The 14,833-nt window shown below is 39.0% G+C and overlaps 1 protein-coding gene across 16 annotated transcripts in view; it reads right to left on the reverse strand.

The window, feature by feature from the left end:
• sgip1a (SH3GL interacting endocytic adaptor 1a) overlaps nucleotides 1-14,833 on the reverse strand; it is a 66,378-nt gene that overhangs the window by 51,246 nt on the left and 299 nt on the right. For 9 of the 16 annotated variants that reach the window (XR_004657853.1, XM_034881107.1, XM_034881112.1 and 6 more), the window contains exon 1: nucleotides 14,383-14,813. Coding sequence is in view for 15 of the 16 variants with exons in the window: in XM_034881107.1 (XP_034736998.1) it covers nucleotides 14,383-14,392 (10 nt within the window). In the remaining variant the exon portion in view is untranslated. Of the gene's footprint in view, nucleotides 1-14,382; nucleotides 14,814-14,833 lie in introns of those variants that run through there. The other 7 variants (XM_034881105.1, XM_034881111.1, XM_034881099.1 and 4 more) reach the window with 2 other exon arrangements.

Below are 14,833 nucleotides of genomic sequence, written 5' to 3' on the forward strand. Positions count from 1 at the left end.
AGCTAATTTTAACAACGTTACTGATCTGCTTATTAAATTTCATGCTGCAGTCAAAAGTAACCCCCAAAGTTTTTACAACAGATCCCGTGAAAGATGCCAGAGCTCCCAAACTCACAGCCGGGCCATTCTGCATGCCTGGAGTACTAAAAATAATACACTCCGTTTTATTATCATTCAAATTAAGAAAATTGTCTGAAAGCCACAACGCAGAGGTAAGCGGCGAGACACACACAGCGGCGCCATCTTCCTGTAGAAGTCCTCAGAGAAATATATTAAAAACACAAACCTTCATTGCTTCTTTCCTACGCTGTAAACATTGCCTTACACTTACCTTATTAATCTCATACAATATAAAGAATAACAATAGCACTTTAGAAGAATTTATGAGTTTTAACCTTGCACAATAATGTTGGTGCACTATTTGAACTGATTAAACTGATGTTTTTACCTTGCTTTTATGATCTAAGCTGTAGCACTTTGAAGTTCGCCCTAAATTTAAAGTGCAATACAAATAGAATGTATTACTATTAACTGATATTTCACTAACATTAGCTTGTATACGTGTGGGAACCTGGTAGCTTATGTTAGCAATGGAATAGTACCAAAATAACGTAAAACTATTACACTAAAAAGGAACTTTCACGAACGCTAATCTCGTGTTTGGCCACCAACGGAGTGAAAATACGCTCAGAATGGGAGGGGGCAGAAAGTTATATTCAGTTGATTGTCATATACAAATTCCCAACTAGAAAGGAGAAATTCCTACACAATGTAGCTTTAAAGGCAAACTTTCCACTGCACGTTACGCAGATCACGGAGATCTGATAGAGTCTCGACTTTACGGCACCGTAGTTAAGTGAAAGTAGATCATGTTGCAATTTACTGCCCCCACCTGCGGCCGGCAGCACAGCCATGTAATATGGTCTATTTACAGAGGGAACTTAAATGTATGTCTGATCGTTTCTATGTTAAATGTTAGCCCTTAATAGTAAACATCATCAACTGCCAATTCAGGGGACATCAGCAAAGTCACATGAAGGCTGCACTTACAACTGACATTCAAAGTTTTTCCTACCACATCTTTAATCTCTACTTCCAGGCAGACAGAGTTAATTCTTCAACAGATAATCACAAAGTAGTCAACCCATTTGCTTTTGTTTAAGACTGTGCTTAATTATTATACAACCCCACACAAAATAAAAGTAATTGTGATCATGACAGGTTAACGGAACAGTCTGTCTCAGGATGCAAGCCGCAAAAACAATTACTGCTAAAGCAAACTGTAAAATTGTACGTCAAAGACCCAAAACACAGGAGCTGTGGTGTGGCAACGATCACAAAGTGCACTCCCCGTCCCCCATAAAGCAACAGTTTTCAAGAAAACGTTCCAGAAAAGGAGGCTCCCTCTCAGTCCTCCCCTGCTGAATTTTAACAATTTGCTGAATAATATTGGCCTACAACTTACTCACAGACTAGGAGAATATTAAGAATCCTTTGTGACCATCTTTCATTATAGACACAGTGTTAAACTGATGCTTCTTTCAGTGTTCCTCAGCAGTGTCTTATAGTGGGACTACACATGACAGGTGCTTTGTGCCGTGTGGTTTAGATCACTGATGTGCAGGTTTCTCTCTGTACCTCTAACTCCCATGTCTCCCTGCCTCCCCTTTCTCTCCCCGTCTGCCTCTCTTGTTGCTGATATGGTGAAAATCAATGGCTCCTCTATTCTGTGGAGGGTCTAATGTCTGCTAATGAAATTCTATCTGCTATGAGTCATCTATCTGATAGCTGCTGGGACAACGAAGGACCACCTCTACAGCCTCATTTATGATCCCACGCACACACACTCTTATGAGAACTTCAAATCCTTATACATCATTTATATATCCCTTATTTCATTCATAAAATCATGAATTATGGCCAGCTGTTCCTGTTGTGTATATATACTGTACTTTTATGCAATTCCTTCACTTAATTTACAACACATTACAATTTTCATATCCTTGCAATTTATTTTTATACACACACACACACACACACACACACACACACACAATATACTTACATGCAATCAACCCAGTGCTGATAAAACAAAAGCACCCCTTCTAGCTAAAAAAACAATTTTTTTTTTAAGTACAGACATTATCTATATGTATACGCATATACACATACATCAGCATCCCCACATACATATATATACATACATATACATATATATACACACATATATATATATATACATATATATACACATATATATATATACATATATATACACACATATATATATATACATATATATATATATATATATATACATATATATATATATATATATATATATACATATATATATATATATATATACACACACACATATATATATACATATATATACATATATATATACACACACACACACACACACACACACACACACATATATATATACACACACACACACACACACAGATGGACATATGTACATACAATTCCTAACTTTTACCTAAGAAACAATGGAGTTTATTTGTGTGTACACACCATAACTTACAACACAATAACTTAGTTCAATCATTCATTCATCAGTTAATATACCAAAAACACCAAGAAAAAGGAGGAGAGTGCATTAATAAATACATCTTATTACAAAACAATAATTGGTATACATCTACAATTTAAATTAATTGTTATTCATAATTCACAGATATATATTTTGATAAGGATCCCTTAAATGTTTTTTAAACTTAAATTTATGAAATTGTCACCAAGATATGTACTTAGCTTGACATGAATGTGAACTTGACCACTGCTTTCAAATATATGAAAAAATAGACTTACCTCTGCTCTCTAATGGACAGAACTATGTGGTATGGGTATCTGTGTAAAATTTGTCAATATACAGTAAGGGCGGAATCCAATAACAAAATTGATGACAGAATATCCTTATTCACTTTGCAATTTCTTACAAAAAAAATCAAAAGCTATGTAGTATTTGTGTGTGTGAAAAAATGTGAATAAAAAAAGATTGATTCAGAGCTGCAGTATTACATGTGGAAGCTCTTGTAATGTGCAATGTCTCTCTCACTCGTGAGAATCACGACGGCGCCTCAGTCCAAGGGGTTTCATTTTCTGAGACAGAGCACACTCAGGGGCAACACACTCAGATTTGTCTTAAAGTCCAATAACAATAACCTTAACATGACCCTAACTCAGAGTCACACAAATTGGATTTATGTAAACACAATGCATTCCAAAGTAATAAAATACTCTTGCATGCAACAATGCAGAGGGATATTTCTTCAACTTTTTCACTCAGTCCGCCTCTTTAACCAGGCCTACAGCCTAATGTACACGGAGAGTACAGGAAGGTAAAGCCTAACACTCACACAAACTGTCCATGTAAACAGTACAAACTTGAAAACATGTCATCTATAGCTGGCGAGACACTTCACATGCTGCAATTCTCTCTTTGATCACATCAAAAACAGTTAGTTCATCCCTCTTTTATGAATCACATTTCTCTTTCCCTAAATACAGACATCTCTCTTTTTACCCCTCTCTTTGCAACCTTTCAACCCGTCTATCTCTCAAACCAACTAGTATGAATACAAACTGCAAATCTCTTCCTGTTGCTGTGTCTTTGCGTCACTGTGCTAGTGCATCCTCTGTTGATTGAAACTGACATCTGTTTGCACTGGTCTGGCACACAGCTATAAAGTATAAATACACTGGGAATGCTAGACCCAGGGTTTTGTGGATTTGTCACACACACAAGGATTAATACAATGCCACTTTTTCTGATAAACCTAGAGCTGAAAGTATTTATAAAATGGGAGAAAGGAAAGAAGTGACATGAAAACTGAAGCCTAAAAAAACATTTAAAAAATCTAATGTCAGTAGTATAACCTGTATTCATTTCATATCACTAATTGAAGTAGATGACGCAGGTTGAAGGTAAGTGGGTACCCAAAACAAACAAAAGGCCTCTCATCAGTGCATAAATACAATGGATGATGATGTGTTCTGATGTTTATCTCATAAACAAAGAAGAAAAAGACCACACAAATTTAATCCATTTAACTGCAACATGTCATGTTAATTTATTAATTAAGTAGAGTGGAAGTTGATTGAGCCAAACTAACAGTCAGCTTGGGAGCTGAATACATTACGCAGAAAAAAACATTAATATTATATGTCCAAATAAATCCAACTTTTCCCGAAGGGTTTCCCTGCCACCATGTCTATCCACCCCTCCTTCTACAGTATAATATAAAAGACAACGCTAGAGGAAAAGGTGTAGGAAAGGAAAGAAGGACAACAGGATATACAACATACTCAAGTAGTGGAGAAGGGATGGGATGAGGTAGAAGATGGTGGAAACAGCAGAGGTAGATAGAAGACAAAGATGCCACCAGAGCTCTGTGTGATGGTAAATGTCTCATGACAACATGCATGGGCTCAATGATGTGAACAAGATTCTACCTAAACATCACAACACCATTTGGCATGAGGAAAGCAAGGCATTAGGCACACCATCTTAGTTGATTTTGTACGCTTTTGTAAGCTGCCATTTTGATCCAATCCCTATATCCCTATCCCTGTATCCCCCTATCCCCCTTGTGGCCGGGTTAGCTCGGTTGGTAGATTATGCACATATGGAGGTGTACTCCTCAACGCAGAGGCACTCCAACCTTCGGCCCTTTACTGCATGTTGTTCCCCCTCTCTCTCCCCATTAATGGCTTCATCGGTCCTGTGAAAATAAAGGCCTAAAAATGCCCCAAAAATATCTATTCCTCTTCCCACCACATGAGCTGATCAGATTCCAAAAAGCCACAAACAAGAAAGTGACTCAACAAAATACAGGCCTTTCATGATGATTGTACTGTCCTCTGCTATCTCCCTCTGGGGCTCTGATACGCATTGCTGCTCACTGTGCATCTCTTCCATTCTCACACTATCCTACTTGGACATTTTAACTCCCTACATCTCCTGTTCAGTCTTCACCACTCCTCATTTTGTTCACCTGCTTCTTCCTGGCAGTGGCTTTCTAGCAGACTCTTCCCTCTGCCTTTCTTCTTTCTAGCTTTTGTCTGTTTTGTGTGTGTGTGTGTGTGTGTGTGTGTGTGTGTGTGTGTGTGTGTGTGTGTGTGTGTGTGTCTGTCACTAGTAGGGTTGCACGATATTGACTAAATGTAATATTGTGATATTATTTTGATATTTTCAAGCATATGTAAAATTACAGAAGTTACAGGAAAACACATCAAAATAGATTAAAAATTAAACAAGTTTTCTTACAACACAAAGTTTATTTTAATTGACTTGTTTCATTTTGTTGTCTATCTATTTCTTCACTCACATATTGCTATGACGATGTGGAGTCAATTGATAATGCACCCATAGTCATTGGGGCTCTCCCCTAAATAGGTAATGTGAATTGCTCTCCTGGCTGCACTATTATGGACTCTGTGAAAGACACTAATATGAAAGCAGCATTTTAATTGTGTACAGTGGGGATCGAAAGTTTGGGCACCCCAGGTAAAAATGTGTATTAATGTGCATAAAGAAGCCAAGAAAAGATGGGAAAATCTCCAAAAGGCATCGATTGACAGATTAGATATTGGTATAATATCTCACAAAAAGTTCGTTTTTTTTTCTCTGTCATTTACACTTTCAAAATAACAAAAAAAAAAAAGGCGTCTGCAAAAGTTTGGGCATTAAGTTCTTGTAGGGGATTTTAATATTCATGTGGACGATAAGAATGAGAGCCTTAGTACTGCGTTTATCTCTCTATCAGATTCTATTGGCTTCCCTCAAAGTATTCATAAACCGACTCACCTTTTTAACCACACCATTGATCTTGTTCTGGTTTATGGTGTTGAAATTGAACATTTGATAGTGTTCCCACAGAATCCCTTTTTATCTGACCACTGTTTGATAACTTTTGAGTTTATACTGCTGAGCTAAACGCCAATAGGCAAAAACTTCTATACAAGATGTCTATCTGATGGTGCTGTTGCTAAATATAAGGATGTGATTCCATCAGCTTTTAATTCATTACCAAGTCAAAAGGTAACAGAGGACTCCGATGCTAATTTTGGTCCCTCACAAATCAATCATTTTGTTGATAGTGCAGCAGGTCTGTTGCCCCTCTAAAAAAGAAGATGAGAAAACCGATACGGTCAGCTCCATGGTATAATTATGGCAAATTAAAGCAAATATTGCGGAAACTTAAGACTTGGCGTTCCACCAAACTGGAAAATTCTCGTCTAGTCTGGCAAGATAGCCTTAAAACGTATAGGAAGGCCCTCCGTAATGCCAGAGCAGCATACTACTCGTCATTAATAGAGGGAAATAGGAACGACCCCAGGTTTCTTTTCAGCACTGTAGCCAGGCTGACGGATGGTCACAGCTCTATTGAGCCAAGTATTCCCATAGCTCTTAGTAGTAACGACTTTATGAGATTAAACTTAATTAAAGATAATTACTATTGGAAGCAAAATTCACCAAGACCTGCCTTTATCTGACTTATCTCTAAACTCAGGAACCTTAGAAACAGCTGTAAAACCAGATACATGTTTAGACTGCTTTGCTTCAATTGATCTTTATCGATATAATTCAATTATTTCTTCATCCAAACCTTCAACCTGCCTCTTAGACCCCATCCCAACTAGGCTACTTAAAGAAGTTTCACCCTTAACCAATCTGTCTTTATTAACAGGCTATTTACCACATCGCTTTAAAGTAGCTGTATTTAAACCTCTTCTGAAAAAGCCCAACCTTGATCCACATGTTTTAACCAACTATAGACCTATATCCAACCTTCCATTTCTCTATAAGATTCTTGAGAAAGCAGCCGCCAAACAGCTTTGTGACTTTCTGCATAGCAACAGCTTATTTGAGGATTTTCAGTCAGGATTTAGAGCTCATCAGGGCACAGAGACAGCACTTGTAAAAATTACGAATGACCCCTTAATTGCATCAGACAAAGGACTTATCTCTGTACTGGTGTTCTTAGATCTTAGTGCTGCTTTTGATACCATTGACATCATATCTTATTACTGAGATTGGAACATTTAATTGGCATTAAAAGGAACTGCTTTAAGCTGGTTTAAGTCTTATTTATCAGATCGATCTCAGTTTGTTCGTGTTAACGATGAATCCTCCGTGCACGCCAAAGTTAGTCATGGAGTCCTACAAGGATCTGTGCTCGGCCCAATCCTGTTCACTCTATATATGCTTCCTTTAGGTAATATCAGGAAACACTACATAACTTTTGTTGTTATGCAGATGATACTCAATTTAATTACATTATCCAAAGAGACAGTTACTCTGGATGGCCTCACCCTGGCCTCCAGCACCACTGTGAGGAAATTCGGAGTTATCTTTGATCAGGACATGTCATTTATTACCCACATAAAGCAAATTTCAAGGATCGCCTTTTTTCACCTACATAATATTGCAAAAATGACGAATATCCTGTCTAAAAATAATGCAGAAAACTAGTCCATGCATTTGTTACTTCTAGGCTGGATTACTGCAATTCTCTATAATCAGGTTGCTTGAAAAAGTCCATAAAGACTCTTCAGCTGATCCAGAATGCTGCAGCACGTGTTCTGACAGAAACCAGGAAAATAGATCACATCTCTCCTGTTTAAGCTTCTCTGCATTGGCTTCCTGTAAAATCCAGAATAGAATTTAAAATGTGGTTCAGGTGGCAGACACCGTCTCCACATTTAAGAGTAGGCTTAAGACTTTCCTCTTTGATAAAGCCTATAGTCAAAGAGGTAACTGTTGTGGTGATTTTGCACTAAAACAACATAAATAAAATTGAATTGAATATTGTTAGGGAGTGAGGAGTTGCAGCGTCCGCCTAATCAGGCCAACCTGCTTCTCGTCATAGTTGTCAGATTTATCTATTATATAATCAATAACATAACAAAACTAGAGGCAGGGCATACAGGGAGAGTTCTTGCCTGACCAGGCTCCTCTTTTTACCCCGTCTCTCTTAGTTATGCTGTAATAGTTTTAGATAGCTGGGGGACTTCCTTTGACGCACTGAGCTCCTCTCTCCTCTATCTATCTTTCTATCTTTCCAGTTGTGTGCATCCATGTCCCAGAAATGCTTGTTACTAACCTAGCTCTGGGGAGTCATTCCCCGGAGTCCTTATGTTCTTTTTCGCCCAGCATGTCTTCTTGGATCAGGGAGGATCCAAAATCATGGTAGCAGCTGTTGCCATGGTCCCGCTACATGTTCTGTATGCCCAGTTACATCCTGCTACGCTCTGCGGTGCCCTACGACGTCCTGCGACGTCCTGCTACGTCCTGCTGTGCCTGGTAATGCCGCACAGTGCCCTGCTATGCCATGAACTACTACAAAGAAATACTACAAACTACTACTTTTGTGACCGTTATTGCCACTCTTCATTCTAACCCCAATCGTTCATCAGACACCGCCTACCAGGAGCCTGGGTCTGTCCGAGGTTGCTGCCTAAAGGGCAGTTTTTCCTCGCCACTGTCGCACTGTTGCTTGCTCTGGAGGAAACTAGTAGAACTGTTGGGTCCTTGTAAATTCTGGAGTGTGATCTAGACCTACTCTAGCTGTAAAGTGTTTCGAGATAACTCTTGTTATGAATTGATACTATAAAATAAAATTGAATCGTGAGATGCCCAGAGACTCCCACCTCTAACTAATACCAGAAGAAACATGGACTTAAACTATGACTCAGGAGGGAGAATAAGTGGCACCAATGGTGAGGTATGCCAGGTAGACACAAATCTGCATTTCACAGATGCATGCACACTCACAGACGGTGTGCTGCTCTATTTCATACAATTGTAAAAACTACTGCAAGGCCACTGAGGGCTGTTTCCGATGTATCAGCCCACATGAGTTATGTGTGTGGGCCAATGGCAAGGAATTAAATTAATCAATTGGTTCTGCAACAGGGATCAGTAACAATCTTTGCACAAAGGACTTGAAGAGGGAACATTCAATATGCCCAAAACAATGTTTTCACCAACATGGAAACATACCTGATACACGATCCTTTATGATTTTGTGCCCACATCAACAAACCAAATTGTCTACCTATTTATTCAGATATCAATGAAAATGTGCACTTGGGAGTCTCTGCCCAGCATTATCAAAACAGACATGAGTCAGACTCACGATTGTTATTCGGGAAATCATATGGCAGCAGTCTTTCCGGAGTTAGAGCCTATTGGATGCCATCATAAATTGAACACCAGAGTTCACCAGAGATATTTGGGTGTTTAACATCACTGATCTTTCTCCAAGGCTTCTCAAAGTCACAGGGTAATGTTTTTGTGGTAATACCATGATGGTGTTTGTATCTTATGGGCTAGGACAGTTGTTTATTTGTTGTTTACCCCATAGTCACCAAAGTATATATTAGACCCAAATCTCACAAGCCACACATCTCCAGAAAATGTTGACACTAAAATAGCATTTTTCAGACGTACACAACAGGAGAAAATTAACTTTGTTTGAAACCTGTTTTGGTGTCAGGACCAATCTCTCGCGAGATCTGGCAATACAGAGAAGCCAACGTCAACTAAAGTTTGTGAACGCCCTAACAAAACAAATCTCTGTGATGCAAAGGATGTCTTATAGCTGAGAACGTTAGCAAAAGAAAAATTTTTATTATTAAAATATAACTTTATTGATCCACACAAGATATTCATTGCACATTTAAATGACGCCACGCCTTTTTAGGAGACAGGAAGTGTGTACCGTTTCATACCAATAGGATTGCGCTAATGCGCATTGCGCATATTTAGTATAATGGATCTTTGCCCCAAACCCAAATTTTTTTCAGCTCATGCCAGCAGGCCTTGAGCAAGAAATTGTTGAAAATGGTTATGGGTAAATTTTAAACTGTAGTTAAAGTGCTGCCAATAGACACATAAGCAATACACGCTGGTTACTTCACAGGGATCGCAGCAGCAATATCTTGGCTCTCATTACAATTAAATTGAAAGAGAAGATTGTTTATGCTGAGATGCTTTTGACAAGCTGAGTCTTTGGATAAGGCCTTGCATGCATGTGTCCCATGAGCAAAACCAGATAAACAAAAACTGTAATTGTATAATAGCAAAAATAATACAATCATACTAATATAACATTATTCTAGAATCTTTTAACTCGGCCATCATCACAAAAGAAAATAATTATCAAGTTTCACAGTCAGGTAATAGACCATTAAAGGAGAATTCAGGTCAACTTCAACATGTATGTCTGTTGTTTGTAAATTTGGCACTTTTAATGACATTTTGAACATGTTTAGAGGCTAAAAACAAGTTTAAAACTTGCCCTGTTTAAGCCTGTTGGGTGCTACCGCAGGAGGAGGATAACACGGTGTATGCAGCACCGATTGTTTTCATTTTTCTCTCTACTTACAGCAATCCAAATTTACAAACAACAGAGATACGTGTTGAAATCGAGCGGAATTCTCCTTTAAGGAATGAAGTGGAGCCCGCCGTATGGCATTGTGTCCTCTCTGCCCTCTACTCTGCAGCATTCCAGTCAAGGGTTTATCCAAGTTCCAGCTAGACAAGCTCTAAGTACTGGGCCTCCCTGTGACAGTCTGATTCCTACTGCTGCTAACTAGGATTAACACGACTATAAGTCTGAAGCCCTGCTAGTGGACAGGATAGTCTGCAGACTTCATTACAATCCACAAAATTGTTAGATGTAGTCAACAAAACTCTACAACATCATACTGAAACAAATACTAACATAGTAATTTTGCTATTCTTACACTATTGTCAGTGACGGGTTAATAATGGCAACTTTCTCTCAAGGGTGGTGCTACAGGAAATGCCATGGCTTCATTAAAATCAAAGGTTTTTCCCTATTGGGACTATCACTGTACTTAGCTAATTTTATAACAATCTGCCATAATGATAAGCTATTTTGTATTTGCAGTTTAGAATTTGGCCTGAATGTCGAACAAAAAGAGGTGTCCAAAATGCTAAATGTTTGGGCTCTAAGGTGCACGTTAAAATGTCATGGTAGTATGCTTGTTACATGTTTGATGTTGTTTGCAAGAGGAAGTTTTGTCAAGATAGTAGTGTGCTAGAAAAGGTCAGAGGGTATACAGTTAGAAATTGTCTCCATTAAACTTCACTTTTTTCTTGATGATGTGTAAGCCTCGTCGTTATAGCTCCTACCCTAAAAGTCCAAAGGGATTAAGATTCCCACGCTGCACCAGTGTGATTACTTTGATGAGAGCTGAGTAAATTACTATTGAAACAACCACCAGACAAATGCAGGCATTCATGAATACAAAAAATGACATTGGAAATATTACTTAAAATGAAATCTGCCTAGGATGCAGTAATTTTTGGATTTACTGAAGGGAATTTTCCTCATTGTGATCATCATTTTGGAGGTTACAGTTCACCAACAGTTAAATTTAGCACAACATCGCTGTTTTAGCGGCGATATTGTGTCTACAGGGAAGGGGGTTGTCACTAACATGAATACTGAATCTCTCCCTTTGAACTAAAATAATGCAATCACCTCATGTCTTCTACCCAGTGTGTGGGACAGCCATTCTGGACATGACATGCGGCTTTTAAAAGCGGAGCTAACAAGGATTAGCATCCAATTTTAACACCCGACTGTAATCCTGCCCTCACACAGTCCATGCTAAGCCTGCGCTAGCCAGCTAGCTAATGGAAGGGGTTTGCGGACAGTACATTTTTTTTTCTTCTCAACTGTTACCTAATAACTTGGCTTGTGACAAATGCAGTGGATGACAGGACAGCACACTTGCAGGAAAGGGGGAGCAGTAGTTTAGCTTGTGAATTCTTACTGTGAAGTAAAGTTAGATAAGTCTGTTCTATATGATTATATATTATTGCTATATTATTGTTCAACTCTGCTTCACTGATTTTATTTCATGATTCACCACTGTACAAAAATTAGAACCATGTGATTTGTATGCTGCTTTTCCCAGCAACAGAAGAAAAAAAAAGAAGAGTTGCCTGGATTATCTATCAACACACTTTTTAGACCACGTCACTGTCACTATATTTTACTGATTAATACTGTGCAGAGCTAAGCTTTACCTTCAAGACAAATTGTACCATACAAAAACACCCAAAGGGAAAATACTGAATCACTTTGGGTTGATAATGAATTACTGGCTATTGTGTGGTCATTTATAATTGCCATGACATATCCAATATTTATAATTATATATCACGCAGAGACCAGCGCAGTCAGCATGAGCTTATTAGACATTACTGGGCACAAGGTAACTGTGTGCTACAAACACAGCTCTGTCCTAACGCTGACAAGGGAAGAAAGGGTGTAGCCTTATGCTTCATGGTCATCATCTAAATTAAGAACTTGTGAACAGTTTTTAGTTTGTATAATGATGATGCAAGTAGGACGGAAGCAAGGATGCCGTCATGGTTGCTGTCATTACAATCTGCTTCAGGCCGTAAGGCTGGCTGTTGCTGCGTTTTTCATGATAAAGTAGCATGGCAGTTTAATTCACCAATATCAAACATTCAGGAGAAGCGGTTATTGCTGTATCAGTCGTTTTAAACTGATTAAAAATGTATTTTATATATTTAAAATCTCGATCTCTCTCTGACTTCACAGACCTTTTATTTATCATGTATGGGCAGTTAACAATGAGAAAGGACATGAAGAACAGTCTCCTACAAAAAGGAAACTAATCACAGAACTTTTGAAAAGAGAACCCTTTTGGTCAACTATTTCAATTCATTACACTGTTATTAACAACTTTTAAAGCCATTTTGAGTGAACTACTTCCTGTTTGGCATGTGGAAGTAATCCATTAGGGGTTTGACTTTATTTAGTTGTTTATGTACTTCTGTGTTTTATGTAAGTGTTAACTTCTTTATTGTAAGCCCAATTCCCCTTATTGTGCGATAATGTTTGAATTAGCCTTAGATTGTTTTCATGGTCTACCCTTCTCCACAAGCTGGCATGGTTGTCATAATAGCGTTACTGCCAATTCTGTAAAACCTGGAAATGTTGTCTTTAAATTTATCAATCTTTTTGTCACAGGAAATCATATGCAAACATAACCTCACGCTCTACTTCATGACATCCTTAAAGAAAAAAGAAACATGCACCATGCTACAGCATATGACATAAGAAAAGATGTGGTTTAAGACTGCACATTTTATAAGTGAAAATTAAAGCTGAAAATCAGTAAAAACTGCTATAACTAACTATGTGAGAGCGGTCACTTTAAAATCAATATATAGGTTCCTGCCCAAAAGCTACAAATCCACTCCTAACTTAAATGACCGGGCTACTATGTTACTGTGTATCATTTTCTTATTCTCACACAAACACAACCAGACATCAAGCTAATGAGATTCTTCCGTAGCAGCAGACACGCTTGAGTAACAACATTGTCTAGAAAAAGAAAGAAAAATGTACCTAACTGCAGTGGGTAAATATTTTAAGCAAAAGTGACCTAAACATATTTCCCTTCAATGCGGCCTATGTATCGCAGGCTATGGAAGCTTACATAATCCAAGGTTGATTCAAGTTTTGGTCAATCAAATGGCAATTGGTCATTAACATACTGTAGGATGCCTAAACCATGTGAAATATAAGGAATAGGAGCTCTCATATGAAACCGATGGACGGATGGATGGATGGATGGAGGCTTTCGCGTGCCAGCTGCAGAGCTGTAGGGATTCATCCCTCCATCACTGGCCTTCCCCCCTGATGATGTCATCAATTAAAGGGACATAAAACTAAAACAATCACCAGTTTTCTTTTTCCTCTCTATGCTCAAACCAACAAAGATGGATCAGTCCAACCATGGGTGGCTACGAATGTACGCATGCACCAACCCGTACAGATATGCAATCCACACGCGAGTGCTGGGAAAAAATAACAATGCAGTGTGAGCAGATACACAGCAGAGTCTTATGGTACTATGCGTGTGTCAGTGCATGTGTTTCAACACCATACAAAGAGAATTTATACAAGTGAGCCAGCTGGGCACATAAGCCCTCCTGCACAATAAATCCAAATAATCCTTTACGATGGGAAGCGGGAAAAAGGGGGGTGGGGGGGGCACTATGGACATACAGACACACACTCATAAAAGGTACACACGGTTCAATTAGCCTCGGTATTGTGCTGCTGTGGTAGACATTCAGTGGCTGTGCCCTTTTCCTAAGAATAACATGCAAGTCACCAGAATGTATGCACTCAAAATAGCAGGGCAGTATGACATTTGAACCACCCAAACACATACACGCTTGCCTGCAGATGAAACGCTGTAGGACAAGGACATAAAGGGGGATTACCCTAAATAGCAACAGAAAAGGGGACAGCCAAATAAAAATCATCTTACCTTCCATCATGATTGCAGATTTGCATTCCTCTATCTCCAAGGAGCCTGAAATGAAAGCAGAAGGCGTGGGGAGGGGGAGAAGAGACGAAGCCCCCAGTTACCGGAGAGACAGTAGAATTGATGGGCAGCAGAGCAGCCGTGTGCATGTGGCTAACGCCCTGGCTAACTGTGAGCCTCCAACACCCCCAGACGTTGCCTGTCAACTAGCCTAGGAGGACAGAGAGAGAGAGAAATACAGAGCGAGAGAGAGAGAAAAAGAGTGAGAGAGAGGAAGGGTAGGGGCCTGGCCGGGCTTGCTGCCGCTCATAGCTGGGGCTTAAGCCATGGATGCTGCTGCTGCTGCTCTAACCTACACATTCAGCCGAGGATGCTGAGAGGTGGGGGGAAAGCGTACTGGAGGAAAAAAAATTAGAGAAAAGAGAGAGAGAGAGAGAGAGAGAGAGAGAGAGAG

Source organism: Etheostoma cragini, chromosome 9 (assembly GCF_013103735.1).
Source record: "Etheostoma cragini isolate CJK2018 chromosome 9, CSU_Ecrag_1.0, whole genome shotgun sequence".
Taxonomy (NCBI): domain Eukaryota; kingdom Metazoa; phylum Chordata; class Actinopteri; order Perciformes; family Percidae; genus Etheostoma; species Etheostoma cragini.